The sequence below is a fragment of the Sebastes umbrosus genome, chromosome 22, assembly GCF_015220745.1.
Source record: "Sebastes umbrosus isolate fSebUmb1 chromosome 22, fSebUmb1.pri, whole genome shotgun sequence".
Lineage (NCBI taxonomy): Eukaryota > Metazoa > Chordata > Actinopteri > Perciformes > Sebastidae > Sebastes > Sebastes umbrosus.
Window position 1 is genome coordinate 12,705,009 of NC_051290.1, and position 27,899 is coordinate 12,732,907.

At 41.9% G+C, this 27,899-nt stretch overlaps 1 protein-coding gene across 3 annotated transcripts; it reads left to right on the plus strand.

The window, feature by feature from the left end:
* On the plus strand, positions 1-26,810 carry nat8l (N-acetyltransferase 8-like). 3 transcript variants are annotated; one of them, XR_005205120.1, is made up of 5 exons: positions 1-1,412; positions 2,550-3,212; positions 4,709-4,873; positions 19,220-25,472; positions 25,504-26,810. XR_005205120.1 is itself a non-coding variant. In XM_037757843.1 (4 exons), exons 2-4 carry the CDS (start codon positions 2,912-2,914, stop codon positions 19,585-19,587), a joined length of 834 nt encoding a protein of 277 aa, XP_037613771.1. In that variant the 5' UTR covers positions 1-1,412; positions 2,550-2,911; the 3' UTR covers positions 19,588-26,810. The 3 variants fall into 3 exon arrangements, 2 of the variants coding, with proteins under 2 accessions (XP_037613771.1, XP_037613772.1); XM_037757843.1 differs by having other exon boundaries at positions 19,220-26,810; XM_037757844.1 differs by lacking the exon at positions 1-1,412 and having other exon boundaries at positions 2,532-3,212; positions 19,220-26,810.
* Positions 26,811-27,899: the final 1,089 nt, after the last annotated feature.

The following is a 27,899-nucleotide window of genomic DNA, read 5'->3' on the forward strand; positions in this document are numbered from 1 at the left end:
GAGGATACCTTTAAGGAGGAGGAAGGAGTGGGGGTGGATGCAGCTTTATCAATAGCAGGTTGCCTCAGATGATCCGGTTCAAACTAGTTCTGCTGTAGGCTACATATGCGACCGAGGCTCCACAAAGAGCTAACAGAAAGAAAAATACTTTTTCATATGTTCTTCAATTTAATTTTTGCATTATTATTGCATAGTATTCATTTGATTATGTGGAAGCTTATGCGCAATAAGGTGCTGCAGAACATTTTATTTGTGTAATAATATTGTTTTCCATCTGTATATAGCATCCTTATGTATATTAGTAGCATCCTTTCTCATCTTTAAACGGGTGCTGTGGCTATTAAACGTCAACAAAACCTCCATCATCGTTATATTGAAGGTGTCCAAAATAAAAAGCACAAATCATGTCAGTTCTGTTGCTGAGAGCCTGGTTGTATAATACCAGTCCCGGCTGATCACAGGGAGTGTCGGTAGAGGACAACAAAGGATCCAGGATCCAGCACCAGCATCGCCGCCACACAGCCGCGCGTAAAGCCGGTGTATACTGTCGCCAGATGGGCTAGATGGGAGGTTTCAGATGCGCAGATCGAATCTCCTCCATGTTAAGACTGATGTGTGGCAGGAGGAGCAGGAGGATGAATATCACTGCAGTGCAGCAGAGCTGTCAGTCAACACTGCAAGAGGAGGCTGCACACACACACACACACGCACACACACACACACGCACACACACACACACGAGGGCGACTACCAGCTGGATTTAACGCTTCATAGCTTCCTTTTTAATGTCATATCAGGATATTAATACATCAGAATCAGAATGGTGTTTATTGCCAGGTGTAAGAGGTATACACTAAGAATTTGCTTTGGTTTTGTTGGTGCAAGATATTAACAGTATAATAACAAAAGAATAGATAAAACCCGTTAGAATAAAATAAGAATAAAAAAATTGAATTTCTACCAATATACAATATACAAAATAACCTATAAACAAAAATAAACATGATATAAACAGATGCAAATATTGCCATGTCTACATGTCTTACATCTCATTATGCACCGAGATATGAGCTCTGATAGAACTATTTTCAATTCGAATGGAATTATAAACCTACATTCTGAATTATTATAAGCTCCAATTCGAATTCGAATTCGAATTTAATGACGCATCGCCCCTGCGTTACCTTGCGCCTTTGTGCTGCGTAATTGCATCCTTTTGGGTATATATCTCAACAAATCCTCCTCATTCGACGACATTATGAAGACAAACCTGATCAGAAACTCTACGCAATCTCCCCCCATTCTTCTACCTCAAAATAAACCGCACACTTGGCCTGTTGAGATGCAGAGAGAGAAGAGACACTGTGTCGGTCTCTCTCTCTCTCTGTGGCGGCTGGTGTAAATGTTTCTAGGTGCACTGTAAAAAAAAACAACATTTTTTTTAACATTTTCTTTCAAGAAATTTTAATTTTTTTGTCTGTATTTCAAAATGGCAGAATTTTGTTTTAAATTACATGTTTCATTTGTGATTTATATGTAAATGGTCTTAGATTTACAGTATTTTTTTGTAATCACAGGCGTCCCTGAGTCACACACAAAAACATTACTACACTGTAAAAAAACACTTTTTTTTTACTCTAAGTTTACTGTTTTTACTGCAAAATGTCTGAGTCAATGTGAATTTGGGCTTTTGCAACTTAAAATTACATATTTCATTTGTGATTTATATGTAAATGGTCTTAAATTTACAGTGTATGACTATTCTAACAATAAATATATGTTAAAAGTAAAATATTTCTTGTAATATTACAGTAATAAAGGCTAATTATATAAAGATAAGATATATTTTTTTTACAGTTTATTTATGTTAATTAACTGATAGTATTTTTCCGTTTTTTAACAGACATTTACTGGCGTTATTTTACACTTTTTTTTTTTTTTTTACAGTGCATCCAATCAATTTCAGCAAACATCCCGGTATAATTAAATGCAAAAAAAAGTGAAGGTATCACTATACTATATATATAGGTATTACTACTTTGCAGTTAAATAATTAACAATTATTTTATTCCAACCTGAAGAGTAAATAATGCTTTTAAAAAAACACAACAGTATAAAATGTACTCAGTGGTGGAATGTAACTAAGTACTTAAATACAATTTTGAGGTACTTTACTTGAGCATTTCCATGTTTCTGCTACTTTCTACTTCTACTCAACTACATCTCAGAGGGAAATATTAGACTTTTTTACTCCACTACATTTATCTGACAACTTTAGTTACTTTACAGATTCAGATTATTAATACAAAATATAATCACATTACAATCAAATTACACATAACAATCAAATTACACATATTACTGGGTGCATTCCATATTTAAAACACAAATATTGACAATTTATATATTTTTTATTATTATTATTTTATTATTATCTTTATTATTTTTTTAATTTTATTATTATTATTATTATTATTATTATTATTATTATTATTATTATTATTATTATTAGTAGTAGTAGTAGTAATGTTTTTGTGTGTGTGACTCAGAGCGCCCTCTATTGGCCGACCTCCACTGCAGTCTCCCTCCTCCTCTCGTCCATCAGCATGTAACTAACCAATGTGCGCATCGAGAGGACCAAACCAAACCCCTGAACCTGAATCTACCCGCCCTGCCTGCACTATAAATACTGCTTGAATCACACCGGCAAGTCTTGGTCGTCAGAAAACGCTCAGGGTTGCAGCAGAAACATCCCCCTTTTCGTCTTATCCCCCTTCATCCGTTTCTCTGTTTTTAAAAAAAAAAAAAAAACCCTCATCCATCATTTTCCACTCCCCATTCTTCTTTTTTTCCCCCCTCCTTTTTTTTCTTCTTACAGAACTGTAGTTTGTGTTTTTGCAGGCCAGTTTGCATGCATTTTTCGTCTCCCAAAATGGTTTGCGAGACTAAAATTGTTGCGGACGAACACGATGCTATACCTGGGACCAAAAAGGAGTCGATGATGTGGAGCTCTCCTCCTTCTCCTCCTCCTGCTGCTGAGGAGGCTAAGGATGCGAGGAAAGATGCGGTTTTTATCCGCGAGTTCGAGTGCGCGGATCAGGAGGAGGTGCGGCGCATCTTTTACGAGGGTATCATGGAGAGGATACCCAATACTGCATTTAGGGGGCTCAGACAGCAGCCCAAGACCCAGTTTTTATATGCTCTTCTGACAGGTAAGTACACACAATACCTTGCATCATGCATCCTATACACTGGCTTATTTATCCCCACTTTTCTATAAAACATCTACTGTTTATGTTTGCATCCTAATGGGATTTATTTGAGGAACTTAAATCCCACTCAAATCCACCCAATCCACTCAAATGTGTGCACACCGGCATGTTGCTCATCATGCAACAAAAGGCATGGCCGGGCGCATGGTGCACGTGTAGCTATAGCCTGATGATGATGATGACATGCCGGTGCTGTGAATGAATGAGTGAATGAATTTGAGGATTGGCCCAGGGGGTGCACGCACGTACCCATAAAGCTATACTCCTCTCCAACACACAGACATTAAAAAGCTGCCTCCTCCTCTTCCTCCTCCTCCTCCTCCTCCTCCTCTTCCTCTGCACAGCACAGCAGCCAATGCACCAGTCATGCACTGATCTCGTTTAGGCTTTTTTGGTTGATGTTGCAGGGCAAAGATTAAAAGCCTCGTGTATCGTAACGTTATTTTTGGCATACAAAAAGTAACTTTTTGGTTTTGATCACAATAATTGCTCGTTCTGTGATGAACAACATTGAAACTAGAGAACATGTTTTTTAGCTAATGCATTCTGGGATGATTTTGCATTATTGGCTGTCCACTAAATTTGTAAATTTTTCTAATCTAACAAAATTAAAATGTTATATTTTGGTACAATTGTGAAAGATCCTGTATGTGCATGACCTGGCAAATCAATTCCATAATCATTCTTGGAAAGTTTTTTTTTTTTTATACATAAAAATAGATTCCTGAAATCAAGACCAAATTTCTCTGTTTTTCATAAGGAGGCTGTGTCTTTACTTTTCATCTCTGAAACATATGAAGAAAAAGAAATGCTATGAAGCTTTCAATGTTAGTTGAAGACCTTAACCTTACAGAGAAGCCCTATAGCACTATTAGCACTGTAGTAACTTACTGTGTTAATTTGGTGTTAATTAGGTCTCAAAACATCATAGTCCTGTCTTTAAAATCCCCCCAAAAAAGTTCTATTTCATAGTTAAAATCCTCCATCAAGTCACGCTGGAGTGAACTAACTACTAGGTGATTGCATGCCGCGCTCCAACATGCTAAATGCAGCATCCAGCCTGCTTGTTTTGTGTTCCACTGTGCGCCCCCCAGCGTTACATCCCACTAATTACTCCAGTATGGTTTCATGAATTCACTACTAACATGCACTGAGAGTTTGACCATGTCACATGTTGTGCTCCTGCAGCTATACACTAATGTGCCTTACTTCACAGTTTGATGAAAAACGTGTGTGAAACTAATCTCTCTTTGTGAAAAATGTTCATATTGTTCCATTATAACAGAAATGTTTCACTTATTTGATGCTCACAAAATGTCAATGTTGCCCTTTGCTCTTTTTTATTTACTGTGTCTGGGGTCAAATTCCGGCCAAAATCAAACATGTGATTCTCTTTTCTGACAGGTTTCGTTTATTTTTCTTCCATTTCTCCATAGTAATGTGCTTTTTCGTGACCAAATCCGTCACGCTGACGTGCTGCACGCCCCTCATTCTCATGGGCGCGCGCTACTACTACAGCAGGAAAGTTATCCACAGTTATCTGGACTGTGCTCTGTACACGGACATGGCTGACATAGAGGCGTATTACATGACACCCGCAGGTAAGACGAGGGAGGAAACGCCACTGTGATTAATGAGATAAAACGCACGCTGTCTGGTTTTGTCAGCCGGCAATGCTCCGCCACCAGTGTTGAATTTAAAAAAGGAATCAGGAGGGATGGTGATAAAGAAAAGTTAGGGTCTGTAACTTTGCTGCAGCTGGAAGGATAAAAGACAACAAAAACCCTGAAACACTGTAGCTGGGTCTAGAGAGTCTTCAGGCAATACAGAGGCAACTCATCAAATATGCAGGTCCTCCCTCTGCTTTCCCTCTCCTCCACCCTTCGTTCCCACCCCTCCTCCTCCTCCTCCTTTCTCCGCTCCTTCCCCCACTTGCTTCCTCTCTGAGCTCCACTTGGTCACGGCAGCGAAAGAGGGAGGTGGGGGTTGCATCACAAGGCTATTGATCGCACGGAGGAAACTGCTGATACACTTTCTGCAGTACTCTGGTGTCGGCAAGACTCATTTCCTCCACTAAAGCTTCTAATTGGAAAAATCAATCTACCTCTATAGTGTCATCTCAAACTATTCATTCTCTCTCCAGGAGTCAAGTTTTTGGGTGTGAGCGATTGGCCACGTGGCACACTGCCCCCGTAACTTCTTGGACACATTTATCCCCTGTTAACCCAAGCCACGTGGTCAATATAAAAAGCAGGTGTTAGTTATAAGCCAGTCAATTGCCCCCCTATTGTCTCTTTCTCTCGGACATTGTGCCCTCTGGCCTGGTAATCCACTGCATGCACAATTGCAATTTAGCATTCCCATTATTGCCGCAGGGCCGAGATGGTTTAGAGGGGGTCAGGCACCACTGCTCTGGGACAATGCTAATGATTACATCCATGCAAACTGAATGGGCCCAGGGGGACGGACACCTGGGAACCAGCGTGCAGTCGTGATGGAGAGGCACCTCTCACGTCACTGTCATGTGTTTTGTTGTGTGCGACGTGTGTACAGGATGGCACGTAACGCGTAGGAGAATGCAACGCTTAAAGGCCCTGAAAACATATCTTCTCCATCAGCTTTGTGTTTTGAGCAATGGTGTCCTACATGAACAGCTTCTACCAAAGTTTTGGTTATTTTACATTGAAGATTTTTAGATTTTTCTTCTGTGCTCTTCTCGCTGCTTTAAAGTGGGCGGGGCTCAGTTGGAAAAAGGTGACGTGCACCAATCAGAATTTAGCAACATTTGAATCAAAATCTGATGACAGTTGTGCGGTTGTTTGCTTATGTCGATAACTAAATCGAATCAAGCCAGACATAGTTTTGACATAGTTGATATTTCTTTAAACCAATCACAATCGTCTTAGGTGGCGGTGCCCTTGGGATATACGCCGCCAGGCTGTTCTCATACACAATTCGTAGCTGTACCTACGAAAAGTAAATCCATTGAAATTCATATGAATCCCACAAAATCAATTCGTATGTTATTCATGTAATTATGAGCCAGGAAGTATAAAGAGCGACAAACGTTGCGTAGGGAGGAGGTCGGGTTGGGTCAAAAAACACCGGAAGTCCGCCCAGTAAACCGGTGTTTGTACATCGTGTGAAACCAAAAGTCAACGTTGATTTATTTGTCGCGTAACTTCCATACTTAAGTTACGCCACTTCTGGTGTTATTTTAATCAAAACCAAGATCTTTTCCTAAACCTAACTTAGTACTTTTAGTCATGGAACTTCCGTGCTTAAGTTACGCCACTTCTGATGCGGTGCAACCACTTCTAGTGTGGCGTAACTTAACCACAATATTTTAACTAAGTAGTTAACTAAGTAGTTTTGTTGCCTAGCAGACTTATACCCACAGTCTGCATCCGGTGAGTCAGATTACTATTTTCCCAAACAGTAACTTAGAGTTTTGCTTAATTAGTCATGAATATTTTATGTAGAGAGAAAACCGTATTTGAAACGCAGCTTTCAGGGCCTTTAAGCTTGTAATTTGTCAGTAGCAGAACCAAGAAGGGGTCTCCGAAATCAAGCAGGAAATCCTTCTGTAGGAAGAGAAAACTACTGATTCAAAGGAAAAGTCTAACAGCTGAGAGTGGGGTTGAAAATGTGTCTCATATTATACTTGCTAGGATCAGATATTAAGGACTACTCGACCACCGAAAAACTATCCAACAGACTAGTACGTACTGAATCTTCTAAACTGCACTGAGACAGTATATGCTTTATTGTGTTTGCTCATCTGTCAGATCACAGCGTCCACAATGAACACTGGGTAGGAGTAGGGCTGCACAATTAATTAATTAAACTCTGCTGCATCGGGGTGATCAAGATGTTTTAGCTTCACTTTTGGGGAGCCGTCATTCTGCTGCACGTGCAAAGTAGAAGGGTAATATACTGTATATTGATAAGAACAAGAACCTTATTTTAAGTTTTATTTTGATGCAAATATGTGTACATTAGCAGGAATGTAGCACAACATGGAAGTGAAAGCAGTCTGTTTACTTAAATGTGAAAGTGCAATAAAAATATTTTGTCCCTAAAATCAATGAATAATCGTGATAAATAGCCACGATCTTAATATTGATCAAAATAATCGTGATTATCATTTTGGCCGTAATCGTGCAGCCTTAGTAGGAGTACAGTAGGAAGGGGGAAACAAGTTTGAAATTAACTTGATATTGAAAGGAATAATCTCTTTAATACTGGTCATATTGAGGACAAAAAAGTAAATACGGATAACATTTAAGATTAACATAACAGCCACAATAATGGCCTGTAAATGTCTATTCAAGGTGTGTGTGTAGAAGGGAATGTTTGACAGTTTGTGTCTGCTTAAAACTTCGTTTTTAATCCGTGTCTAATAACTGAGATGTCTCGGTGTGGTGGATGATCAATCGGAGCATTTGAATGTTGTTTTTCTGCAACCCAGCGATTAATCAACATTAAAACGAGAAAATGAAAATGCAGAGAGGAAGAACGATTTATAGACAGAGAGGGAGACTTGTAGCGTTTCATCATTCTTTACATTTTTTGAGAATTAAGCAAAATGCAAAATTGAATAAACTCTAATAAGTGGACGCAGACTGATTTGGATAATAGAGGAAGACTAACTAAGCTCACTGCAGCCACAGTATCCTTGTACACATGGAACCGATCAATACTCTTATCTCCTCTCTGTGTGTGTGTTGTGATCACTCACTCTGCTGCCACTTAGGGCCAGCTGTCACATCTTTCATTTGCCACATAATAAAGTGTGTGTGTGTGTGTGTGTGTGTGTGTGTGGGCAGAGAGGCTGTAAAGCAAAATTGAAGTAACAATGGCTGGGCGTATAAATGTATATGGCTGTAGATAAAAGCTTGTGTCCTTAACAAAAACAGGCACTGATGTGGTTTTATATGCAAATGGATCCATACTGCATTACATTTTTCAAAGCTCAGTTTGAAATGAAATAGAAACATTTGAGATCTGTTACATCTCTTAATTGTTAAGAGTCCATTATTCAAATTCAATAAGAGCTTGGTGAAATTCAAACTGATGAGATTAAAATCCATCCATCCATCTTTCTGTGTCTTTTCTTGGACGTGATAAACCAATAATGACTCAGTCTGGCAGTCAATATGTCCCTCACTGGTGTGTTAACAACGACAGTGAATTGGCTGAAAGAAGCAAAGATAAAATACTTTTCAAATGAACTATTTTTCCTCACAGAAAGCTGGAGCAACATGTCATTGGACTGAGCATCTGACCACACACATACACACATTTATGGATCCATGTGGGTGTGTTATCAGTTAAATGGGTGCATGTTGTGCAGTTCCCTCAAACAAGAAAATCTGATTTCATTAAGGTAAAGCTACTACTGAGTCATACTGAAGCTAGTAAAACTATTTGGAGGAACCACAGTCTGTGTTTTATTTGGCAGTGGCTTGTTCGGGTGATCAGCCTATGCACACTGTGGCAAATGCAGCCAAACAAGAAATGCTTGTCTTTGGCTTGCCACTGTGCCAAACTCAACTCCATCTGGAGTCAGTTGTGCTGACAAAACATGACTTATTTGGTTTGTGGCAGTTTCATTGTAAATCTATTTTATATTTCAGGGTTTTTAAAGGACGGGGTCCTTTATTTTTGTATTTTTTAAGGTTATTATATCATTCTGTAGCTTCCCAGTAGGGCTCATTATGTATTCAAATTTTGGTCAAAGTATGGATGTATAAAGTCAAAAGGCTATTTTCCCAAGCCCTACTAAAAACCTTTCCCCCACGTGACCTGACGTAGGTTTCTGCATGATGACGCTGTTACAGTATATATACATCCTTATAGTCAGTGTATTAACGTTACATACAGTAGCTTAGATGGTGGTCGGCATGCTCCCAGTTTGGAGAAGCAGACAGGTGTACCGGTACGGAAGCTGAGCAATGTGCTGCTGTTGCTGTGGACGCCACGTTAGTTTGGAACAACAAATGAACCGATCAATGCAGCGGTAGCCCAGCAACTCCTTGGTTCCTCGAGGTAAAATTACTTTTGGTTTTGACTTGACTGGTTTTGTGAATGGAGTCTGGTCTAGTCTTGTAGGCCGCGATATAACGGCTTCAGTCCCTCGACAGAAAGGGCTGTGTAATGGCGAGGTGAAGCGGTGAAAATATTCTAAATATAGCGTACACTTAAAATGATATTGATTTTTTTAATAATAATAATAAATTCGACTTATATAGCGCTTTTCAGGAACTCAAAGACGCATATTTTAGGTGTCTAAAACGCGTTTTGCTGCTGCTCCCGTCCACAGCTGCTTTACCTTTACTGTTATATCGCTCTCTTCAAAGCCACCAGACTACTACAGAACACAAAAGTATACATACAACCCCACTTCAAAAAATCTGAATTAACCCTTTTAGTTATGTCCAAACTGACCTTATTAATTAGCTTCGGTTAGCATACTTTGGTAACCTATGTCACTGCTTTTTGCAACGGAACAGAACGCAGATGGAGTCGCCCTAAGAAGCCCTAAGAAGCTAAAATACTTAAGTCTACCTCTGGTAACGACACTTTCCAGGCAACAGCAACAAACACCAGCCCTGTGAACGTGATTGCTTTTGGCACCTTTACGGTTGTGTTCATTTCCACCAGTGTTTCTCGTTGTGTCACGGGCCTGGTTCATGTCAGCACCTATCTCATCAAACAGTGTTCGCAGGGTTGTTCGCTCCTCTTATAGGAAATGAATGTCGGAGTAACAGCTACCGTTACTACGACTCTCCATCAGTTAATCCCCAAAGGGCTAGCGTAAGGTCGTATCTTGGACAGCTTTTCTGAAAAGGGAACTCTAAATACAGGAAGAAGGAGGTTTCCCCTCGTGTTCAAGCGGTAGGCGAAAAACATACCTCCCTCCCTCGCACGCTTTACTTGCTCAATCACTATAGGTCACTCTGAAGCAGCTTAGTGCCTAAAAAGTGAATGTAATATAATGAGGGCGACACTAGACGCTGAGCCAAATCCTCCCTGGCTGGAAGTGATACCCACTCAGTTATACTGGCTGTTTAATGAGGCGTCATGACCACTGCAGGTTCTCATCAACGCAGGCGACATTATAAAACCTGCCGGTCAGTCTCAGTGTTGCTCTATGTGTGTGTGTGTGTGTGTGTGTATGTGTGTGTGTGTTCCAGGGGAGTGGGCAGCTTCCTCCGCCGGTACCTGCTGTGCTTATTTTAGCTCTGAACGACAGAGAGAAGCAGACAGACTGAGAGAGAGAGAGAGAGAGAGAGAGAGGGAAAATGTGTGAAGGGAGGGAAAGAGATGAGTGCTAGATAGAAAACGGGGGCATCCGGGGGAGGGGTGTGTGCTCCTCAACTGTATGATGTATTTCGTGTGTGTGTGAGAAAGAAAGAGAAATAAACAGTTTGCTGGTTAGCACACAGACAAAGGGATCTCCTGGGTATATTTCTGACTCCTCCAGATTAATAAAGCATCCGTCTTTTCTATCCTTTTCCTCTCCTATCCCTCCCTCCTGTTGCGGTTTGAGCCGCAGCATTTTCTTTTTTCTCTCCCACCTGTGTCGCTCCTCCTCCTCCTCCTCCTCCTCCTCCGTCTCTTCCTCTCTATTTCTCATCCTCGCTGAAGGTGCAGAGGAGATGCTGCAGTGGCCAACTGGGTTATCCATCATCCTGGCACAGAGGAAGTGATGCTTCCTTCCAGCCAAGGAAACAGCCTTCAGGCTCTTTCAAAAACTGTAAAAAACAAAAAAAAAATACAGAAAAGTTTAATTTATTATTCTTATTTTTTTTTTACGCTGTAAGTACAATTAACAGACATTATTGTACACATTCACAAACAAAGACATTCCCAAAAAACTAGATTGAAGTGCTGAAATAATTGGTCAATTGAAAATAAAAAAAAAAATCTGAATATTTGTCGTTTCAAGCTTTTGAAATGTGAGGATTTACTGCTTTTTTCAGTTTTATATCATTGTAAAATGAATATCTTTGGGTTTTGGACTGTTGGTTGGTTAAACAATTAATCATTAAATAATCAACAACATTGACAATAAGTTGCAGCCCGAGTAGAAGGACAATATTAGAGGAATTGTTGGCCATTTTTGGGAAATATAATTTTTCTGGCAGAGCAAAGATCGATAGCAACCTCACGTCTGTACAGTAAACATGCAGCTACAGCCAGCAGATGGTTAGCGTAGCTTAGCTTTATACACTTTCTGCAAGGACGGTCGCTCAGATATGAGCTGATGAGGAATCGTGACGAGGAAACGTTTGGATCTTTTATACTTGTGCAGGTTTCTCCTTGCGGCAAAATGACAAAACTCCTCAAAGTTCTCCATTTTCTCCGCCCATTTCTCCGCGTAGTTAGGAAAATTTGGATATGCACGGACAGGCGAAATCCTGCCACACTGTATTTCCCAAAATGTCAAACTATTCCATTAACCATGGAGCTCCAACGTGACAATAGATCTAAGCAGAATCATTAATTCCGTGATAGTTGATTTACATAACTCTAGATTACCACCACTCTATTAACTTTCCAGCCTGTCACGACGTTGTCCTGTACGTCACCGGCCGACTCCGCTGTTCCCAGCCTGCACGTACCGAGAAACTGGAGAACTCACCAGTTCATTACTTCAGCCGTACGCTGCAAATGCATGAACACGTGTACCTCTCATCTCTTCAGCGTTTTGAGGAATCATTAATAATGCATTGCAGTCTCACTACCCCTCTGCCTTTGTTTCACATTCTGCTTAAATCAATACCGAACAAAGACACTCATTGGGAGGAGTATATGACGTGTCAACGGCAGCTTCGTTAATTGCAGCATTGTGCATTTTCTCACAATCTTGACTCTTTGGTGACCAATCACAACGCTTAGATCGCGACAGATAAGCCATTTTTAGAGTCAATAAGTTGTGAGCTCTATAGATTAAAAGTGATTCCTGCAGTTTGAGCCAAACCAGCTTGATGTTGATGTACACAGGAGCAGTAGAAGTAGGTCTGGATGTAATAGGTTGGAGTGACATGTTGGTGTGAAGCCCAGCCTGAAGGCCTGAAGAGGGGAACAGAGGGGCTCGGGCTGTAGCAGCCATGTGAACAATGGCATGCACATAGTAAAGCGTAGCATGTGTGTAAAATGTGAGCATGCATCTGCATGCTTGCATAGAAATATGCGTTGATGGACAGGAAGGCAGTAAAGGGCCAGATAATGAGTTCCTCTGTGCTAATGGAAGTGTAACAGAGAAGGGTGCACGCTGTAAGTGTGACAGCACACGGGTCAATGCATCGCTCCCCTCTTTGCACATTGGATCTAGCTTAAAGGCTAAGTTGTTGGCTTCTTCTACTGTAAATCCAGGCTTTAATACACATCAATTATTCATTTTCTGGAACTGCACCGTTGCGTGTTTGTGTACACATCTTGAAAGTGACGGTCACCTCCGCTCTCACTCTCATTTGTCCGTGACGGAGGGAGAAACTGCTGACGCCTAGGTTACGCATGACAGGCTAATCCATACTCCCAGAATGCACTCTGACCTGAGGAGGAGGGTGTGTGTGTGTGTGTGTGTTTGTATGGAAGGGCAGGGTGCTTGTGTTGCATAGGACCAGAGAACAAAAATCACTTTCAAAAGCATCTTAAGCATTTCTCCTTTAAAGGGAACGGTCGTACATTAGAATAAGAAGATAACGATAAAAAGAACATCAAAATAAACTGAGTTCATGCCTTTCTCTTGCAGTAGCAGCATCCTTGTTCATTCTTTACTACCTGGCTGCAGCCGTGTGTCTACTAGGGATGGGGGAAAAAATTGATACAGCATAGTATCGCGATATTATGCGTGGCAATATTGTATTGATTCATGTGTTAAATATTAATCTTTTATTATATAAACAATTAACCTTGTAACAACTTATTAGATAAAACAGATGTTGACAAACTGCACTCATTTTCAGTTGAAAAAAAGGAAATAAATCACAATATATCTTATCATAATACTCAGTATATCGCAAAATGTTTGAAATCGCAGTAAGATCGTATCGGGGGGCATCTGGTGATTTCCACCCCTAGTGTCTACATGCAAGTTAAAGCAGTCCAAAATGATCACTCGAGGCTTTCGGGTCATGGATATATCATAAAAGAAACATATGTATGACAAAGTATATGCTGCTTTTGGCGATTTTTTGGCGATTTTTTGGCTGTCCATTGATTCCATTTGAAAGCCAGGCCCCAACAAAGCACAACATACGTCTCTTTAGCGAAGCAAGACACAGAAAATGTGGTCAAAATTGATTGTCAGGTTAGAAAAAATGATGCTTTAACATAAAAGTGAAGAAAGGAGGTTAAACACACTTCAATCTTTTTCACAAGGAATAGTAGGCCTGTCCGGTGCTCACAGAATAGGACAATCTTGTAACAGGAGAGACTCCAGAGACCAGGTCCAAAGCACACAGATTTAAGGCAATCAACGTTATCAGAAGACTAACAATTCCGACTTTCGATTGCCTTAAATCCGTGTGCTCCAGTGTGCTTTGGACCTGGTCTCTGAAGTCTCTCCTGATGCTTTAACGTAGTCTGATATTGCACTACATGTATACTAGGTGGAAATATCAGCACTAGCAGCAGCGATGCCTCCTCGCCATTTAAAGCCTGGCAGGGTCAGATTAATCATGCAGTGATGCAACAGTTTCGACTCACAGAGCCACTACTGAAACATAAATCATCGGCGCTTAATATGCCCTGCAACACTGACACTGACATATAAAAATAACACATAAAAATGACCATAAATTCACTGTTTAATTATTAGAACACAAAAGGGAATAGACACACAGAGGAGAGAGTCAAGCCACTTATGAGCTTTCGTCAGGGCTTAAACCCACAGAGCGAACGGCAGCACAGTGAGGCGGCGTCTAGACTGAACGCTTATCGAATGAATTATCTCTCTGAAGGAAAAGAGAATAATCTTATTAGACACCATAAAAGCTATTCCTGTGTGTGTGTGATTTTTCGGCTTTTCTGCAGCGTTCATATCGCCACATCAGCCGGTATTTAACACGCCCACACACATACACAGAGGCATATTAATAGCCTTAAAGTTAAAGAAATTGGATTTTAGTAATCAGATTTTTGCGTGATTTCCAGAGCTCTTCCTCGCCTTCACTCTCTGCCTTGATTTATCTCTCGTCTTGAGATCATCTGTGTTCTTCAGGTCCCCTCCCCCTCTGAAATAATGGTAGATTTTCTGTCCTCCCTCCCCCCGTCGTGTTAGGATGCCCTAGCAGCAATAATGGATCCTTTCAGGCTCATCGCTATTACTGTTAACACAGAAGCCTCGCCTCCCTCCCTCCTCCTCCGCTCACTCACTCTTTCTTTCAGACAGGACAGATGAATGACTTCTTCTTCTTCTTCTTCATTGTCCCTCTTTTCCTATCTTTTTCTAACTCCTTTTTTTTCTGAGTGAGTAAGCTCATTCATACGACTTTCCAGCGTCAGTTACACACATCAAAACATGAGCGGCGCACTGTACATTAATACTATATCAGGCTCTGCTCTTAAGCAATGAGCTGCTGTGTTGGAGCAACAGGGGGCTTAGTGACTCGCTCAAAAGCACAACAGGAAAATGGTTTGGAAAACAGTGTCTTATTCATTCCCTTTCTCCAATCAATCTTGTGGTGACATGGAGGACTGAGCAGCTTCTGCCTCATGACTCGTAGGAAGAGTATATGAAAGAGATAGAGGTAGTTGGGAGTAGGAAGAAAGATAGAAAAGAGTGAGATAGGCTTGATTCAGAGATATCAACTGCTCCAAAACCAAACCAAAACAACTGAGGCTGATAGGAATGTCATTAGTTCTGCTGCACAATATATCGTTTTTTTATCGTCATCGCAATAACTTGCACGATAAACACATCGTGAAAGACTGCGGTATCACACTCAGGGATTTCATGAAGGCGATCCATACAATAGTTGTTGAGACATTTCACTCCAATCCACAAATTTCAACCTGCTGGTGTCGCTGGAGGAAAAGTCATCAAAGTCATTAGGATGCGTCCTCTGGGGACCGTGAATGCGATCCATCATATAATTGGTCTGGAACTAATCGGTGGACCGACCGACTAACATTGCCATCCCCAGAGCCGTGCTGCGAGCACGGCTAAAAAGCTTTAATTAATCCATTTCATATTCCAGTTCATATCACACACACGGCGTCACTGAGGCCGTTAGGAGTTAAGTGCCTTGCCCAAGAGAGGCTTTACAAATGTTTGTTGAGGGAAAACAGGAAGAATGTCACTCCTTTTCTTTTTCTCACATTTTCCAAATCAGTATAGGGATTCCAAATGGCGACCCAGTATGCCTCAAAGCATCCCTTATTATAGAGCATCTCATATAACAGTCTCTGTCTCTATCTTCCTATCTCCAGGAAGTGCAGTTCCCAGCAGAAAATACTGACAGCTCGCTGAATACATGCACTTTAATAGTTTAATAGAAGCGTCCGATGCAGCAGATGTGATGCTCCTTGAGCAGTGGTGTCAGAGGTCAATATACCCTGCTGAGCTTTCACAAGAGCAGCAGAGTGAGTCAGAGGGGGGAGGAGGGGGCGAGAGGAGATGTAATATTTTGGTGTAGTTCATCGTCCCGTGCGATCCAAGTGTTTTTTTAACCACAAGTGTTAAGTAATACACACAGTCTGACAGGCAGTGGGGTGGCTGGTGTGCGTGCTTTCCTGTGCTGTCCTCATTCCTGGCACAGGCTCAGTTCAGACAGATGGTCAAGAGGGCTTTATAGAAGCGTATTCCCCCCCCCCCCAACAACCTGTCCTACGCACACACACACATGCACGATCATAATAATGCCGACAGAGTGCCACAGGAGTTGACGCTGCAGCTTTAGCATCTGCCTGTAATGAAACATCATTCCGTAGTATTAGTGAGGGGCCGCGAGACACCACTTTGTAAATACAGACTCTCAAACAGTCATCCATCAACGCTCCACATGAGCACACCCCAAATGGCAGCAAGAAATGACTGATTGATTGACTTTTATGATCCAGAGATGTAATATCAGTAAACTGCACAGTCATCTGACCTACATTTCTTTGGAGACAGTGAACATTTCGGATCAGTCTTCCCAGCACCAGTGTCTCCATACCTGACACTGGCCAGACAGGGTGAATCTATAAAGTCTCAACTGGGGTAACAGGATGCTCTTATGAGAGGGTTTTTGGTTATTCAGCACTTCAAGGAGCTGTGAATCGTCCTGCATGTAATTCTAAATCTCAACTCCCCTGTGAGATTAGTGAAACACTGGTTGCAGACAGTCTCCCAGTGATGCCTTACCCCCGTATAGCTATAGGGGTGGGGAGGACTCGGGTTTTCCTGTTGACGCGGCAGCCTACATATGACAGTTGTTTGATTCATTAAAGGAAGCCTCCGGATCAGCTTAACACGGGCCTGCAGGGGCATCAAATCCCTCCTGACACACGGGACTCCAGCAGAAGCGTCATGTTAAAAGTCACGGCCTGTTTGAGGGTGTCATGTGTGTGTGTAAGCGTGGGAAATTCAGCAAAAATAAAGGAGGTTATGTGTAAAGGAAAGGAAAGAGAGAGAGAGAGAATTAGGATCCAGAGCTCACAGACAGACGGACACAGATTTTTTACTGTCCGCAGGTCAGCCGCTGCCAGTCACGGAGATTTACTTTATGACAAACAGATGGTATTTTATCACAAAACCATGTAACCACTGCCAACACATGCCGTAAATACTGCTGACATTGATGGAGAGGCGGTTTGAACATGGTTATGTAATAAAAACCAGGAGGTTGAGAGGGTCGTTTTCCTTGAAAGATTATGATCGGTAAAGGTAATGAAGCGAGCGCATGCCCCCAAGAGCGATGTTGGTTTTATAAAGTGCCTGATTAAGATTCAAAGGAAACATGTTGGTGTGGTATTTAAAGGCCAAAAGAAAAAACAATTCACAAGCATAATCACTGTGTGTCAAAGTGAACAGCTCAGAAACTGCAGCACGGATATAGATTGATATTAAAACGGGGGTGAAATTCAAGCTCTCAGCGGTACTCTGGTGGAGGAGCATTGTCTGCTGACATTCATATCTGCATTGGTCTAACCTTGTCTGTCTGTCTGTATGTGTGTGTCTTTTCTATCTGTCTGTCACTAGTGAGTGTCTGATATATCAACTCTGAGCTGCTGTAAAAAATAATGTTTTTTCCTGTCTGTGCAGCTTTTACATCACAATATGGGGTTTCAATTCCTACAACACTATGTTGGAAAATGCCAAATTTCTTTATCTAAATCCCCCAACACTTGTCTGTCTCTGTCCTGTGAGATCAGCGTCTCCGCTCCACTACACTGTGAGCCCTAAGTGACCGCCCCGTCATGCCTTTTAATCAGCAGCGTCTCACCAAGTGGCTAATGCCATTAAGCACCAGTCAGACACTGGTCTCTGGCCTCCTAATTCATCTACTCCCCTGCATCCCTTCTTCTTCCTCTAGTCTATCTCCTCTTGGAACATTTAAGCCATTACAACATGCTGCTAATGGAAACGCAGGACGTTCATTTGGATTTTTTTGAGTTTCTGGTCATTCAACCGCTGTCGTTCCTTTCATCCATCCATCATGATGCATATTTAGTTAAATAAGACCAGACTGATTCCATTATGTAAGGGCGTAGCGAACGTTTGGATTCAACATTTCCGACAGAGATTTGAAATATGGTCACAAGCTTCACAGTATACTGGAGTGTGAGGGTCTCTACACAAAACATCTTTTTCATTGATCTCAACTAGACTAAAACAGAACAGTGATGAAAACACTACTTAACCACCTGCTCTTTACCTTTATATATTAAAGGAATAGTTTGACATTTTGGGAAATAATCCTATTCACTTTCTTGCTGAAAGTTAGATGAGAAGATTGATACTGCTTTATATGGTATATATGTAGCTACCACTAGCAGCAGGATAGCTTAGCTTAGCATAAATACTGGAATCAGGGGGAAACTGCTAGCCTGGCTCTGTCCAGAATCTATCTACAAGCACCTCTAAAGCTCACAAATCAACCTCAAAGGGATGACGTATAAATAGCATGACAAAACAAGGACATTCCGCGTGTCGTGAGGACACATTTTAGGCTTTTGTTGTCATTTGTACGTCGCTTTTTCGTGTGTGATTTGTACGCCATGCAGCAATCCTACAACAACGTCTGCAGTTAGGTTTAGGCAACAAAACCACTCACTTAGGTTTAGGAAAAAAACGTCATGATTGGGCTTAAAATAAGTAAGTAAACAAAGTAAAATACGTACGGAAACAAACGTAACATAAGTACGGAAAACACGTCACTAAAAAACACATAAACAAACAAAACGAAACAATCAAAACACCGGTCACGAACAGCGATCTCCTGGTTGAAAGCCCTGTGTTTGTTGGAGCCATCCGCCTCCCCTCCCGCCCTTCATAAGCAGCCTTTTTCGCTTTTTATACTGTCACTAGCTCTGATTGAGCATATTTACGTGGATGTGTTTACATTGCAGTCGGTACAGACTACATGGCGTACAAATGACACGCCAAGAGCAAGAAAGGTGTTCATACGGCATACTAAATGTCTTGCGCCTTTTCGTGCTGCACAAATAAACATAGACATGTCAGTTAAACCACAATTAAACCACAACTTTTTTGAGCAGATGAAATAATATATAGATGTAAATGTGTTAATTAGTGAGTTTTAGAGGTGGAGGTAGGTCCGATTTTGTTACAGAGCCAAGCTAGCTGTTTCCCCTTTCCCCTAAATGGCTCCAGCTTCATATTTGAACAATGACTTTATATTTTTAACTCCAGCCTTTGCAGTATTCTGCTCATACATCATACAAACCAACCTAATTTAATCAAACTTATTGTCTCTTGTTTCTGCCAGGCTCCTGTTTCTGGGTGGCAGTGCTCGACGGACGCGTGGTGGGGATCGTGGCGGCACAATGCCGCGAGGATGACTACACGGTGGAGCTGCGGCGCATGTCGGTGGACTCTCGTTACCGCGGCAAAGGCATCGCAAAAGCATTGGGTCGCCGCGTTCTGGAGTTCGCCGTGCGCAACAACTACGCCGCCGTGGTCCTCGGCACGACGGCTGTCAAGTTGGCCGCCCACAAGCTGTACGAGTCGCTTGGCTTCCGCCGAACGGGCCAGAGCGAGGACTACAGGCTCCCCGGGATGAGCCGCTCGCCGCTTGAGAAGCTCTTCTTCCAGATCCGCTACAGCCGCTACCGCCTGCAGCTCCGTGAGGAGTGAGAAGTGACAGGGAGAGGGAGAGAGAGATGGAGAGGGGGAGATGGAGACAGAGAGGGACAGAGAGAGAGAGAGAGAGAGAGAGAGCAACAACCCTCCTTCACCCGAGAGCCCCGACCGCATCCTCTCCTCTGACAGCTTTTATTTATTTTGTGTCATTAGAGATAACTTTGAGTACTACTTAACACTTCTACTATTTCATCTTTAAAGTCACTAACGTTTTCATTACTATTATGCTTTTGTTGCTGTTGTTTTTGTATTATACTTTTTACATTTTAAATAAGAGTTTGTTTCTTTTTCCTCTATTTTATTAAGCTATTTTTTGTACCTTTACCCCTCCCTTTTTCATTGTGGGAGAAAAAAAAAGAGGCTTTTATAGAAGACATCTAACTGGCACCCCAACTAGGCACCCTCCCCTGCCCCTTTGGTTTAAAGATCATGTGACTCCGATCAATACTCCCCTTCATTACTACTCCACAATGCCCTCTTTACCCCTCCCCCATTACCTCAAGCCCTCCCTTCCCTCCCACATTATCCTAATTTCCCCACAGCAAAACTCAACAGACGTATGTAGACGCAGGAGAGTCACGGGGGGGGTGGACAAAGCAAGGGATGGGTTGGGAGGGGCAGCTTCCTCGAGAGCAAAACACACAGGAAAAAGTGGTGGGGGGAAGCTTGTGGTACACACTCTCTTTTACAAAAGCACTTCAATGTTACATGTTGTGTGTGCGTTGTGGACAGAGCGTGGTCACGCACACACAAACCCAAGTCATTTGGCTTTTAGCCCGTCTCTCAAGACACCATATTGAAGCACAGCGAGAGTGTGTTACTGACCCCCGCAGTGAGGGAGAAGGATGACAGGATGGTGTCCGGAATATGCACTGTGTCTCCTGCGTCCTGGATGGACATGAATCAACGCAGTGCATCTTCCTCACTCCTCCTCTTCTTCTTCATTCTCCTCACTGATTATCTGATTGGTTTCCTTTCTATTGTTTTATTAATCACCGCTTTTCCTCACCGGAGCTGCGGAGAGAGGGGCCTCTGATTGGTTGAGGTGACAGGAGGGTGGAACTTTCTCGCTGACGATACAATATAGCTGCATGTCGGAGCTTGTGTGTGTGTGACTGTTGAGCGTATGTGACCGCGTGTTTGATGAGGCTATGGTCAGACATTACAACACGCCTCAACAGCGAATGATGAAGTTTATTTTGCGCGAACAGACGCGCACCGTGCTTGCTATGAGTCAAGTGTTATCTAAGTAAACAACTACTTTCTACTTTGTTTACTGATTGAAGAAATCTAACATTTTGAATAGTATTTGACTGATAATTAGTTATTTTATAACTTTAAACACATATTACCACATTGTAATATGCAAAATTTTACCGTCAAAACTACGACAATAACAGAGTAGCTGCAGACTGCACTCCACATACTTAATCCAGGTTATTGGGGAACAACTTGGGTAAGACGTGACTACTAGCAATACTTGCAAACCTGCAGTACATAACTGAGCACAAGCAGCGAATAATTATTCAAACTAATATATTGACACTAGTATCCACCCTTCCCCATATATTTATATTGTGTATACGGTTGAAAACTCATGTAGCGAACAAAAGTTTCTCCCATAACGCCTCTCTCCATCTCCATCTCCATCTCCATCTCCATCTCCATCCTCTGACCGTACAACCAGCAGTAGATCCACAACTATGAGCCTAAGTTATGTCGTCATACCATTTGTAAAAAGTAACATATAAAGCAAAATACAACAAAAAAAATCACATAAGATGAAAAAAAAGAAAGAAAAAAATTGAATACAAATGTAATCGTCATGAAGTTAGCAATGACTCTCCTTGACTTGCCACCCTTCCCCCCCCCAAAACTCTCCCTTCCTCCCATTCATGAATCTGTCTGCAACCCTGGGCTAGACCCCACACCTTCCATCTGAACCCTCCACCGACCTTTGACCTTCCCCGTCCCAGGCCACGTCCATTCCCCGCCCATCTCTGCATGCGCCACAGAGCCTTGCTGCACTGCTTTTATTATTCCATTTGAAGCTTGTTGGACCAACCCTAGACCCCGCCCCCTCCCTACTCTGACGTCATCTAGGCAGCGCGGCGCTCTACTGGTGCCAAACTGCAAAGGGTGATGTGTGGTTGTATGAGTGTGATGCAGAAGACACAGGAAGTGAGAGAGAAAAATGTGTGTGTGCAGATACACTCACCGGCCGCAGCACTGTCTGGATGACGTCACGCCTGCCAGCCAACCAACTGTAGAATGCAAAAAGCAATGCAAGTGTGGCATGCCTCTGTACCCGGTGTGTGTACGGTGCCTGCCCTGGAAAAGTGTAGAAAAAAAACTAATTTATATACAATATATATATATATATATATATATAAAAAGAAAATAAGCTTCTTTTTTAAATGGACATATAAAAAGAAATGTGTGTTGAAAATTGTATCATTTGCATGAAATGTGTCTTTGAATGCAAAAACCTTTAGGGAGAATCTACTAGCACATGGCATACAGTTGAACCATAGACTTGTACTTTTTTTATATTTTATTTTAAATGATCTTAATTATCCAGGAGTGAAATTAATACCAGCCACGAGCCAGTGCTCATAAATCTTTAGGAGATATAGTTATATCCCATTTTAAAAAACCTTGCGAATATTGATATTCAGATTTATCCGTCACTGGCTGGAGGACAAAAAAAGTTTCCTTCCTTGATCACAGTGGGAGTGACAGTGAAAGCATCATAGCACTTCTTCTATTAAACCAGCTTGTGGTTAAAGGGTGGACTAAGATCATCAATGGGCATTGGGCGAATGATGCAAGAGATAAACATGTATTCTCAAAGTGAAAAATCTGTCATCCACCACAAGTCCTTTGCCAAGTTTGTCATATGCAGATAAAGGAAAAACACAGGCAGCGGGATAGTTTGATGGTTTGTCTGTCAAAAGTGTCCTCAAACGCAACACTGAACCTCCACCTGTGTCAGCTAAATGCCTAAACATATTTTGTTTTTGTTTGCTTGGATTTCCACGATATATTAATAATTAGGGATGTACATACATAATCCCCACAATGGACAAAAGTTGACCTTAGCTGCTTTAGCCGTTGAGATGCTTATGTATGTCCAGTCCCGTGGTTACGAAGGCTTCTACCCCTTCCCTTCTTTTGTTTAAGCCATGTGTTCAAGCCACGTCTAGAGGAGGTTTAGCTACCGACACGTTCTTTGTCTTTTAATTAGAGCCAACCGGAAGATTTCCCTATGAAATTCTACAAAGTAAAAAAAAAGCAAGGCACAACAAGCGCACTGAAGGCATCAAACGGTATTGTTTTCAAAAACGCATCAGATGTTTTCAAAGGGCCCAACTCGTGGAGGATGCCTCACACCACCTTGATGCATCTGCTTTGAACTCGGTTGTTTGCAGGAGAGTCAAAAAGAGGAGCAGGCTGTATTTTGTGATGTTTCTGGAGCTACCACTGGCTTTCATACAGTACTTACTAAGCTAAGCAGGAAGTAGGTAACATGATACAAACAGTCAAACTAAAGTATGAACACGAGAGAATCGGACTATAGAGCAGACGGTAAACCATCCAAGTAATCTGATATCGCAGTTGTGAATTGTAGGTGTCAGTGATGCCGAGGCTTTAGATTTCCTCACAGAAACACAATTGAAGTGTCAAATAACGTATGTCAGTTATCCATGCCAGTGTGCTTAGGTGCTCACTGTACAGTATGACTCAACCTGTTCTTTATAAGACTTGGTTGAGGTCTGGAGGTTGAGAGTGAGAGAGGAAAACAAACTGTGGTCTGGATCTTGTGGACGAATGTGAAGTCTGTCAATTCTGAGCCATTTCTGCTGCTGCCAATCTCAGTTTTTGCCTGATGAAATTTAAAATACTTAAAATTCTCCCAAATGTATATTTTTGGGAGAAATTATCCATACTGGTACATATTCTGAACAAAGGTAATATCATTCAAAAACGCCTTTGCCAAGGCCTTATGCACTGGAATCAAACGCTGGAGTTCTTGTGGACTGCATGGCTTAAGGTAGTTAAGGGGTGAATTTGAATTGTAAAGCTGAAGTGCACTGACTATAATGCATATATTTCAAGTCTGAGCAATGTCTGTTTTCTACTTCATGTGAATGCTATGCCATGTGAAGTCTCACCTCCCGTTTAAAGCTGGCAACTCATACTTAATGTTAGAATGTAGTAATTAAAACTGTATGCAACTTCTACCAGAGTGTACGTTTAGTTACAAACCATTCCTCTGAAATGTTCTGCTGATGTACAATCCAAAAAAACACTTTTTTTATTTGGTTTTTCTGTGATTTGTTTGAGTGCGAGCGTGCTGTCCTATTGGTTGAGGTTTGAGAAGGTATGCTGCATAAAAAGGCCGCTCCTGCTGGAGAAGGCTCTTTTAGTTTCGAGTGCTTTAAAACCCAAAAATGATCATCTGATGCTCTCTCTCTGACGGCAGACACAGAGGCACAAGCTTCAACTTCGGCAGTTTTTAAAATCTTGGCCATTTAAAATATCGGTATTTGTCACGATCAATATTTCATTCAGTTTATCTACTGGTGAAAAGTTCAAAACTGCACAAATGTACAGATCCTGTGGGTGTGTTGTGTTACTCTGGTGGTGTGTGTCCATGCTCGACAGCCTCGGGGGGGCGAACACTCACAGGCATGAATGTAAACTGCCAACATTTAAAGGTCTTAGAAATATTTTTAAATCTTTCCTGGTTGCTTTTTTTTTTTACTTTATGAATGAGAAGAACGGGGGGAAAAAAGCAGCTATTGGTTCTTTCATTAAGTGACTAAACCACTTCATTAGATGTTAGACATTTTGTGTGATTGTAAATAGCCGTATCTATTGTTAATGTATTATTTACTGTCATCTTTGCTGGTTTTAACCAATCCCTGACGGAGTTCATTTTTTGTCTCAGAAGATGGCTGTCGCCTGGAATGTTCCACCTAACGAGGAGGGCGAGGGGTGAGGGAGGAATGTGCCACATTGGCAGTTAAATGGGGGGCGAGTGGTGGGGCGGCGGGATGGAGGTCTGCAGCAACAGAGCTCCGCAGCATGGACTCCCTCTCTCTCTCTCTACCTCTGGCGAGGATTTTTGCTCCGCTGTGGCAAATACAGAAGGACTCACTCTGGACTGAGGCCACAGGTGCCAAGAACACATAAGCACTTGTAGCACAACTGTGTCTTGTTTTGCTATTACAGTTACAGATAGTTTTGATTTTTTACATTTCCTATGAAGAATATGGATAAAGTTTCTCTTTCTCCTGTATGTATCATAAGCATATGTACAAGACATGATACTATAATTGGTACTACGACCCGTGGCTAATTTTTGAGGTGGAAATTTGCCAAAGGTGACAGTAATTGCTGCATTTTTATTCCTTATGTGGCTATATTTTGTTCAACACAATCCTGTACTTGGTATTATTTGGGAAAAAAAAAAAATCCTGCCCACGTGCCATCTAATCAAGCAATAAATACAAACAGAAAACCACAAAATAATGACATACTATCAACAATGATTTTATTAAAAAACATGAAATGCTGCATTGATGTTATATCCCTTATACTGTAGCGTACACAGTATTGGCATTGCAACATTACCACTCATTACATCGAAGCCTGAAAAGGGGTGTTTGATTGTAAAATGTTTCTGTTTTTTGTATTTTTCTTTACAAAGAGGTGTCAAAGATGTGTTTTTTTAAAACTCGAAGTTGAAGTACACAGGTGTACCTCTGCATATTTGTACAGATGTCAATAGGAAATGGGGGAAAATGACAAGAGGGGGACGCTGAAGAATGAGCAGTTCAAGCAGACAGGAAAAAAGGTGGCGTACTCTGAAAGTGCAATCTGCAATTAAGTCTCTTAACGGAGCTTTTATTTAACCACAAAAGACTTCCGGTTACCACGGAGACATGCACTGCAACGTCACTACCGCCACTCCTGTCAGTGCTAATTGAAATAAAAAAAAAAAAAAACATGCTGCAGCTGCTAGAATCGCAACTCTCAATCTCACAAGTGAGATTCAAAGTCTTTCTTTGAATCTGCAGGTTAGTTACTGTAAAGTTGTATTTTACTGTACATAGCATCTGGGGGTCATTTTTACTCCTTTTGTAACAGACACTGTGGATTTAAAATATTTAAAAAAATATATTTTAAAAGATATTTACAGCACTAATAAAGAGATTCTACAGTAGTGCAGGTGTCTTCATCTGTATCGTCTCATAACAATCCCACACTGACTAACGGCTGCCACTTTCAGGGGGCTACAGAGCACGCCATCTTAGCCTCTCTGTCCCACACTGATGGGTTCAGACACAGCCTTCCTTGTCCTGCCTGTCTGCTTGAACTCTCAAGAGAGAGCCTAAAACACTGCAACAGCAGCAGCTGTGTTAGCTTATAGCACACAGCAGCCATGGCCATGAATATCAGTGGCTTCTGGACTGAGCTATCTAAGCTACAGCGAGCTGCTTTAATGCAAGAGGGCTCTCTCTCTGCCCTGGAGCCGTGTCATGGCTGTTGTCTGTTGCCAGGAAACCGACCCGCACAAAGCACAGCAGGGGATTGATATGCAGCCACACTGTGGGGAGGCAGGCAGGTCAACCAGCCGGCCATGATGGAGGAATGGAAGGAGGGATAGATAGATAGATAGATAGATAGATAGATAGATAGAAGAGATGGGAAGGGAGGGAAACCTGGGGTTAGGAGAAGCTATGGTGAGGAATTTGAGAAAAGGGGCCCTGAGGCATGTAAAGTAGAGAAGTGAGAAAATAGCGACAGAGGCCCACTGGGTTAGAGAGGTTACAGGAAGAGAGTTATAGACAGGTATTGTGTGGGACAAGATGCTCATGTACAGTAATAAGGTCAGGCATGGTGTGGTGATTTAGCAGATTTAGTGATTCCCAGGGAGACCGGTCTGCCCGACCTCAGTGAGACTGCAGTGACAACCTGGTTTTTATTCGGGGTCTATTAGCTTTCAGTTCCCTTTCTGCCATTCCTTTGGAAGCCAGCTGTATTACCACACCGGGATTATTATTGTGATTATTAACCCTTTCTTTTATACTGACAAACACCTGGAACACTGTATAGATGTAAAGATGGGATTTCATGCATTATGACGACGGTTGAAACGTGGATGTACATATATTGTATCAATTAAAAATGATGATGCATTAAGCTTTTATATGTTGCAACAGTCAACTGATTTTTTTTTTTTTATCATACTTCCTGAATAATTTGAGATAAAATATCAGATTTGAATGTGTCAGCAATCACAGGCCGTGAGGATGTGTGCCGCAGGGTCTACTTACACATCTCATGGTCGCCATGGCAGCTAGGGGAAGCTCATGCTGTTGCCCTTGACAACTGGAGTCTTCAGAGGGACCCTTGGGCCTCGGCTCCTGTTAATGGCACAGGTCATTAAAGTGAAGGCATCACTCAAGTCAAATGAACATTATCATAACCTCATTCATCTTTAAAACGATACTAAGAGCTGGAATGGAAGGCCAACAAAAATGGCTCTCCCTCATGCATTTGGTTTTTTATTTAGTTAAGTAGAAGATAGATAACGTGTGATAATTATTTAGTCATATGACCTGCTGCCAGATCATTTTAACCGCTGTAAGAACCAAAAGTGATCCAACTGAAGGTGGAGCAAAAGTGCAGCTAGTATTCTGTAGATAGAATACCACGAAACAGGAGTTTTATTAGTTTTTGTTTTACCTCCATACCTACTTTGAGCACCCCTACTCCAAAAGTGCCCTCCAGGATTTGCACATACCGGTCTCACGCTCCCCTCTCAAAGGGGGGCAGGCCGCGCACCCTTAAACCACCGAACAATGAGAGAATAGAGGGGCAGATTTCCATAACACTGTCCACTGCTCTGGCTCTGAACTGCTCATACTGACCCGGTGAGAAAAGCTCCTCTCACAAATCGGCACGCACTCCTGTCAGCGGGTTCAACAGGCAAAGTGAAGGGCTGCTCCGCTGAAAAAGAAAGCAAACTACAGGAATGTAAATACGTGACAAGACGGCGGATTCGCTGGGTATCCCACATGCCACCTTTTACGCCACCAACTCCTATAATTAGCGGCCGACACGAGGTGACGTTTTAAATAGGTAATGGGGGTTAGGCTTTGTTAAAAATGTCACAAGGTGCATGGTACTGCCTGGACCCGTTTTGTCGGCTTTAAGGGTCTTAATTGGAGGACGGTATAAAAGGGGCCAAAAGAGTGTCGCTGTGGCTGCCAGAGACAAGGAAACTCGGTCAG

Coding starts and splice junctions, on each gene's coding strand:
- nat8l (XM_037757843.1), top strand. CDS start 2,912: ATGCATTTTTCGTCTCCCAAAATGGTTTGCGAGACTAAAATTGTTGCG. Junction 3,213..4,708: donor TTTATATGCTCTTCTGACAG/GTAAGTACACAC, acceptor ATTTCTCCATAG/TAATGTGCTTTTTCGTGACC. Junction 4,874..19,219: donor GTATTACATGACACCCGCAG/GTAAGACGAGGG, acceptor TGTTTCTGCCAG/GCTCCTGTTTCTGGGTGGCA.